The sequence below is a fragment of the Aplidium turbinatum genome, chromosome 14 (assembly GCF_918807975.1).
Source record: "Aplidium turbinatum chromosome 14, kaAplTurb1.1, whole genome shotgun sequence".
Taxonomy (NCBI): domain Eukaryota; kingdom Metazoa; phylum Chordata; class Ascidiacea; order Aplousobranchia; family Polyclinidae; genus Aplidium; species Aplidium turbinatum.
This window is the reverse complement of record NC_137485.1, coordinates 15,549,530-15,557,946: the sequence shown is the minus strand read 5'-3', so window position 1 is coordinate 15,557,946 and position 8,417 is coordinate 15,549,530. Positions and strand designations below refer to the sequence as shown.

At 36.6% G+C, this 8,417-nt stretch overlaps 1 protein-coding gene across 4 annotated transcripts in view; it reads left to right on the top strand.

Annotated features, from left to right (window-relative positions):
* Positions 1-6,793: 6,793 nt before the first annotated feature.
* Positions 6,794-8,417, top strand: part of LOC145783271 (HEAT repeat-containing protein 4-like) — a 35,078-nt gene continuing 33,454 nt past the window's right edge. For all 4 annotated transcript variants that reach the window (XM_082595101.1, XM_082595097.1, XM_082595100.1 and 1 more), the window contains exon 1: positions 6,794-7,644. In XM_082595101.1, coding sequence (XP_082451227.1) covers positions 6,892-7,644 — 753 coding nt within the window. In that variant the 5' untranslated portion in view covers positions 6,794-6,891. The remainder of the gene's footprint in view (positions 7,645-8,417) is intronic.

The window sequence follows — 8,417 nt, the reverse complement described above, 5'->3', positions numbered from 1 at the left end:
ACATTACTTGATTCGGACAAGCCATTACACCACCAATTAGGCTATTTGTGTGCCTGATCCTAATCCTTTCTATGACTTTAGCATTTTTTCAATATCAATGGGAGGCAATTAATTATCGTGAACACGCAATGCGAGTCCAGAAAGACGATCGATTCGCCATTGAAATGCATTGGGCAAAAGCTTCGTTGGGGGGGGGCTGTCTTCGAACAACGATTGCTCTTATATTAAATAAGCTATAAAAATGAAAGTTATCACTTCAATAAACAGTGACATGTTCTTTTAATTGGATTTGATTTAAATTGTTTATCATTTAAAATGAAGTTTTGGTAATGGTTTGCATTTGGTCAAGTTTAGGTGGCCACTAGATGGAGCTAGTAGTTTTTTGGGACTTGATATTAACTTAGTTGGTTAGACCTATGCTTCTGCTTTTCAACGATAGCAAATCTGTTGAAATTGAGCAAGAAATGAATAAATGGGAGACAATTAATTATCGTGATCACACAGGGCGTGAACTGAAAGACGATCGATTCGTCATTGAAATGCATTGGGCAAAAGCTTCGTTGGTGGGCTGTCTTCGAACAACGATTGCTCACATATTAAATAAAATATAAAAATGAAAGTTAGTACTTTAATACACAGTAACATGTTCTTTTAATTGGATTTGATTTAGACTGTTTATCATTGCAATTAAACTTTTGATAGTGGTTTGAATTTGGTCAAGTTTAGGTGGCCACTAGATGGAGCTAGTAGTATTATGGGACTTGATATTAACTTAGTTGGTTAGATCTATGCTTCTGCTTTTCAACGATAGCAAATCTGTTGAAATTGAGCAAGAAATGAATAAATGGGAGACAATTAATTATCGTGAACACGCAGGGCGTGAACTGAAAGACGATCGATTTGCCATTGAAATGCATTGGGAAAAAGCTTCGTTGGGGAGCTGTCTTCGAACAACGATTGCTCCCATATTAAATAAGATATAAAAATGAAGGTTAGCCCTTCAATAAACAGTGACATGTTCTTTTAATTGGATTTGATTTAGATTGTTTATCATTGCAAATAAACTTTTGATAGTGGTTTGAATTTGGTCAAGTTTAGGTGGCCACTAGATGGAGCTAGTAATATTATGGGACTTGGTATTAACTTAGTTGGTTAGATCTATGCTTCTGCTTTTCAACGATAGCAAATCTGTTGAAATTGAGCAAGAAATGAATAAATGGGAGACAATTAATTATCGTGAACACGCAGGGCGTGAACTGAAAGACGATCGATTCGCCATTGAAATGCATTGGGCAAAAGCTTCGTTGGGGGGGGCTGTCTTCGAACAACGATTGCTCGCATATTAAATAAGATATAAAAATGAAAGTTAGCTCTTCAATAAACAGTAATATGTTCTTGCAATTGGTTGTCGTTAAATGTTTTTATCATTGCAAATAAACTTTTGATAATGGTTTGAATTTGGTCAAGTTTAGGTGGCCACTAGATGGAGCTAGTAATATTTTGGGACTTGATATTAACTTAGTTGGTTAGATCTATGCCTGTGCTTTTCAACGATAGCAAATCTGTTGAAATTGAGCAAGAAGTTAATAAATGGGAGACAACTAATTATCGTGAACACGCAGGGCGTGAACTGAAAGACGATCGATTCGCCATTGAAATGCATTGGGAAAAAGCTTCGTTGGGGGGCTGTCTTCGAACAACGATTGCTCCTATATTAAATAAGATATAAAAATGAAGGTTAGCCCTTCAATAAACAGTGACATGTTCTTTTAATTGGATTTGATTTAGATTGTTTATCATTTAAAATGAAGTTTTGGTGATGGTTTGCATTTGGTCAAGTTTAGGTGGCCACTAGATGGAGCTAGTAATATTTTGGGACTTGATATTAACTTAGTTGGTTAGATCTGTGCTTGTGCTGTTCAACGATAGCAAATCTGTTGAAATTGAGCAAGAAATGAATAAATGGGAGACAATTAATTATCGTGATCACGCAGGGCGTGAACTGAAAGACGATCGATTCGCCATTGAAATGCATTGGGAAAAAGCTTCGTTGGGGGGCTGTCTTCGAACAACGATTGCTCGCATATTAAATAAGACATAAAAATGAAGGTTAGCCCTTCAATAAACAGTAATATGTTCTTATAATTGGATTTTATTTAGATTGTTTATCATTGCAAATAAACTTTTGATAGTGGTTTGAATTTGGTCAAGTTTAGGTGGCCACTAGATGGAGCTAGTTGTATTTTGGGACTTGATATTAACTTGGTTGGTTAGATATATGCTTGTGCTTTTCAACGATAGCAAATCTGTTGAAATTGAGCAAGAAATGAATAAATGGGAGACAATTAATTATCGTGAACACGCAGGGCGTGAACTGAAAGACGATCGATTCGCCATTGAAATGCATTGGGAAAAAGCTTCGTTGGGGGGCTGTCTTCGAACAACGATTGCTCCTATATTAAATAAGATATAAAAATGAAGGTTAGCCCTTCAATAAACAGTGACATGTTCTTTTAATTGGATTTGATTTAGATTGTTTATCATTTAAAATGAAGTTTTGGTGATGGTTTGCATTTGGTCAAGTTTAGGTGGCCACTAGATGGAGCTAGAAGTATTTTGGGACTTGGTATTAACTTAGTTGGTTAGACCTATGCTTCTGCTTTTCAACGATAGCAAATCTGTTGAAATTGAGCAAGAAATGAATAAATGGGAGACAATTAATTATCGTGATCACATAGGGCGTGAACTGAAAGACGATCGATTCGTCATTGAAATGCATTGGGCAAAAGCTTCGTTGGGGGGCTGTCTTCGAACAACGATTGCTCGCATATTAAATAAGATATAAAAATGAAAGTTAGTACTTCAATACACAGTAACATGTTCTTTTAATTGGATTTGATTTAGATTGTTTATCATTTAAAATGAAGTTTTGGTGAAGTTTTGGTTGAAGTTTTGATGGTCAAGTTTAGGTGACCACTAGATGGAGCTAGTAGTATTTTGGGACTTGGTATTAACTTAGTTGGTTAGATCTATGCTTGTGCTTTCCTACGATAGCAAATTTGTTGAAATTGAACAACAAATCAATAAATGGGAGACAATTTCTTTCCGGTGTGTTTCAGTGCATTTCCACCCCGCTCTTCCTCTTTCATAATAGTCTACTCCAATATGTGTGACGTCATCATTTTTTCCGGTTGACCAACAGGGCGTTTTGTGCAAGAGCACCCAAAGAACGTGGCCCCCTCCGAACATAAGTCCGGGGCCCCTTCCAACGCAGAAACTGGAATGTGGTATTTATTTTACACAACATGCAGGGTTTATATTATGTATACTATACACAGTAGAGGGCACAGTTCCGCTAACCGCTAATTAGCGAAGCTCACGCTTTGGTTAGCGGATTAGCATTTTCGCTAATATTTAGAAGTTTTAGCGTAGCCTACTCGTTAGCGAAAGTAAATTTATTGGAAATCCGCTGATTTCTTTGTTGAAAGCTAACTTTTACATTAGCTGCGCCCACCAATGTGTATACAGAGATGGGCGTGATCTTGATCTTGAAGATCACAAGTGATCTTGAAGATCAAGATCGTGATCTTGATCTTCAAGATCACTTTTTTTTGGTGATCTTGATCTAAGATCACATTTTTTTGTGTGATCTTGATCTTGAAGAACAATAAGATCAAGATCACTTTAAAATTGAAGTTTACTTACTAGATAGAGGCATTTTTTAGAACTAATACTTGCAAAGTAATTAGTGGCAACTATTAACATTAAGCCACTGTTAATATGATATGTGTCCAACAAAAGACGATTTAAAGTCTCTATCTAATCTGGTCAGTGTTGCCATTTCAAAATTGAAAAAGTTTTTTGTGTTGGTCATAAAAAAGATGTCAACTTCCGTGTACTTTATGTTGACATATAATAAAAATGATTTAACTTTGTTCGCAATTTCCATGTGTGAATTTTAAAGAAATGTTTGCTTTTATTGACCCAATTTTAGATGTTTCAAAAGTCTAGAATGGCAGTGTTAAAAAATCTGGACTCCAGTCGACTTTGGTCTTGTAAAGTGGTTTATTGTAGCAAATCAACCAGACCAAGACTTGTTTAGGGTCTGAGTATGGAGCGGTTTGTCTGACCGCAAACCTCTGAACTTTTTTGATACCAGACAACAGTATCAAGGTTGCCAGATGGATAAATGGTGCAATAAACATTGACACAATACAGTGAAAGTTAAAACTACTTAGTAACACGTATAAAAACTCCCACATGAGCTAGACAAAAATTTGGTAAAAAATGATGTAGTTCAAAGTTTATTTTTATTTATTTATTATAAATTTTATAAATTTATTTATTATACCGGTAGTAATTATTTTTGCAACATCATTGATCAAAAACTTCATTTTTTTTTCAAGTACACAAAAAGTAATCTTGATCTTCAAAATCACGATCTTGATCTTGATCTTCAAGATCACATAGTTCGGTGATCTTGATCTTGATCTTCAAGATCACCTATTCTTGGTAATCTTGATCTTGATTTTCAAGATCACCAATACTGGTGATCTTGCCCATCTCTGTGTGTATAGGCCTACATAGGTCTACATTGACAGTGTGGACATATATTTCATAATTACGCAAAGCGCTTCTTTCGAGCCTTGTTCTGCGCAAATTGTAGGCTAATGGCTCATAGTCCAGCGATTTGGCAATCTTGTTTTCGATGGTAATTGCAAGAGCAGAAAGTCTGTGATCTGCCACGGTTAAGCGCAGGACATTCTTGATCAGTTTCATTCTGCTGATGGTCCTTTCAGCACTGGCGACAGTAGGCCTAACTGGTGTGGTCGGTCTGAAGAATTCTATTGCAAATGCAAAGATTCGGATAGGCTATATCTCCTGAAGGATATATCTCCTTCTTGTAGCCTACGTTAAAAAAATGCTTGCTGTGACAAGTCCTCTCTCTTTCTCGATGACATAAATAGAACGATTTAATTCCATTAGTATTTCGTTGGCATCAATGTCTCCCATTTTTCTTTTAACTTTTTTGCAGTGATTGTCCAGTTCCATTGTCCGCCCTGTTAGCTCAGTGGTTACGTGCCCGTTCAAGACCACGCGGCGCAAGTTCGACTCTCGAGGTGTGCGCTTGAGCAACGCATTTCAGGACTGCTCTAAATTCAGCGGCACCTAGTGAATGGAATAATTCCCTGCAACAACACTTTAATAATCGGAAAACTTCACTCTGCCAATCTCGGTAACCCGCCCTGCGTCAAGAGCCTCTACAAGTATGCGAAACTACCAGGAAGCACCAATCAAGGCTTTGTCAGTCCGAGGATAAACATTCAAAACCAACCAACCCAACTATTTTCCCTGACACACTTCTTCAGGCTGCTAGCGTTGTACAGAAATTCAAACAACTTGTAGGCCTACCACTCCACGAGTTGGTCAAAGCGCAAAGAATCACGACATGGCCTGATCAGTGAGAACAAGAGAAAATTGCGATTTGAATTTTTCTTCAGCAGAAAGACGACTCGAATCATCAGCACATTCGTAACCAAACATTCTCTTCCTACGTCGTACCTTGTTTTTTGAAAACACCTGCTCAATAGCCTACCAATAAGCTCTGCTGTTTCGCGTGCGTTTGTGACCACGTGGTTAGCCTATATCCTGCATTTCGATTTTCGATAGTCTTCCAAAAACTTCGGCGAAGTGGCCCTTTTTCTTTGCGGGGCCCCCTCCGATCGGAGGGTGATTGCTACGCTTCTGTTCGTACCCCTAGTGAAAATTTCTCTCAGAGGCCCTGTCTTGAGGAGAACACTCTTGATTCGTTAGAAATTAGACCCGATGCTTGGATCAAGTATGGGACTCATCTTTTTTTACACTATTTTGTAACCTAATCTTTGTTGTTGTTTTTCGACAAAGAAAATTAAATTGAATGGAATCAGATTGGCCAAGCGTTACAAATATTTTGTTGTTAGGTGATTAAAGCTGGGATTCCCCTACTACAACATTACTTTTTTCATCAATCCCTGAACTGAACGGCCTGACCACGTGACCAGTGATTGACCAGAACCAGGTCTGAGTTAAATGGCAGTTTAACAAAGTCAAGTCAATTTATTTACTTCGACAGTGCCATATAAGTTTATAACAAAGTGAATATAATTCTCCAAACAATGCGTTGAGTAACAGTGTGTTAAATCATGACACAATGAGGATGGTAGCCAAAGACCATAGGTAGTCATCTTGTCAAAGTTATGAGATGGTAGCCCATAGTATAGGCTAGCGTAATGTGTCACCAGGTTTTGAAAATCTGGTGAAATTTGCTATTGTTTGGGCCAAAAAATTGTCTTAGAACCATACAAAAGTCTGGTGAAACCTGATGTGGTTTAAAAAGTATTGAGCCAGGATAGATAGCTTATTTGGCTTTGTAGGTCTATAGCTACCTTATCCTGTTAATCTAACTTCTAAAGGGGCCATAGTATGACATTTGCTCAATCTAACATTTCAAATGAACAGTGAACTAACAATAGTTTTGTGTTTTTTCAAAGTCATACTCCACTTTTTTTAGTCTTTTGTCAATTTCTGATGTAGGCTATGTAATGTATGTAGCATACTTGTGTTTACTTGGCCAAAATCCTTTATAACGTTATTATGCCTAACATAATACTTAGTTACTTTTTTCAGTATCTGATTGTTAGCTAGGCTAGTTTACACTTTACAGTCACCAGAAGTTTAACAGAAATCTCAAGGTAGAATGATATAACTCTTTTTTGTGTAGATTTTGCACTCAGTCAAGGTTTGTTAACCGCTTAGAAATTGGCTTAGAAGATAATTCAAAAATGTTCCTATGCCTATCTGTGTTCAAGAATATTGGATCTAGCAACTAATAATTGGCTACTTAAATTTCTTATGGAGGAAAGTCTGTCTTCTACACCAGTACTTTCCTCAAGTGCTATGGATGTAAACATTCCTTTTATTGATGATAGTTCAACAGAATTTAAACTATACAAGCCTATGTCTTATGTTAATCCACTTTCTCTTTTATTTCCTCCAAAGCAAAAGCCCAGCAATCCTCTTCTAACAAAAGATACAATCAACAAATCAAACTTTGGAAAAGAGGTATTTGGTATATGCCCAAACACTTTGCCTTATGATGGCACTGCAGTATTGAAAGCATATCATTTTGATGATATTATTTCCTCTTCTTCGAAATGGGTAAAGGATGGAAGATTTGATGCAAAACAATGTCTTCGAAAAGTGCCTTCCCAATTCAAAAAGATGTCAAAACCCAGAGCTGCTTTTATGTGCCAACGTCCGAAATCAGTCACTGAGAGGTATGGAGAAACACCACCGCAAGAGTACAAGGTTACCAATGTCCAGAAAAAAACTGTTAAAAAGCGTGTCTGTCAATCAGCATCAATGGTTACCAATAGAAAACTAGTTGTATCTCCACTGACAATGCAATATTATATGCCAAATGAAAAGAAAGAGGAAGCAGTGATACACCAAGATGAAAATGCATTGTCTAAACTAAACAAAGATACTGCTCGATGGATTGTCTTTAATAATATAGAATCTGGACCACAAAAAGAACGCCTTTATCATTTTCTTCGAGCTAAGTTTGGATCCAAAATTAGCACCACCAATCTTCTTCGAGAAAATGTAAGTACAGTATTGTGATTCTAAAAGCACTTGAAAAAGGAAGAAAATTAAATTGATCTTTAGTTTTTTATGTAGTTTATTAATCAAGCAGTGCTGGTTCGACTCTTGGGGTGTGCACTTGAGCAATGTACGTGAAGGACTGATTTCCATTCAGTGGCACCAAGTGGATGGAATAATTCTTTGGCAACAATTCTTCAACAATCAGAAACTTTAATCTGTCAATCTCGGTGATTGGGCCTGCATCAGTGGTTCAAAGCCTCTACACAGTCTACAGGTATGCAAAACTACCAGGATTTTGCTCTCAGAAAAGATTTTCCAGTCTGAGGATAAAGATTTAATCAATCAATAAATTGTAGCCTATAGTTCAGAATGATTATAATTTTATAAATTGAGAAAACAACTGATCTTTTTCTTATTAACTTATAAAATATTAACTTTTTTATATTTTATATTAACAAGCTACAATGACAAACATGGAAGGTGTAAAATAATGAAGGAAGTTTGTGGAAGAGGTGGTCGAACACGATTAATCTGTTGCAGTAGAGAGATATTACAAGCCTTTTATTTTTGCATGTGTATTGTGTAATGACTGAAATTATTGACTGTGTTTGAATACAAGTGTTTTGGTTCAACAATTCTTACAATGTTAACGGCGTATATACTCTGATATACATATGTATAGCAAGAGCATGTAACATGTAATTGTCAACTATGGGCCAAACTCGCACATAAATAAAAGCCGTACAATTTGTGGAGAACTGGAGGTTTAAGCA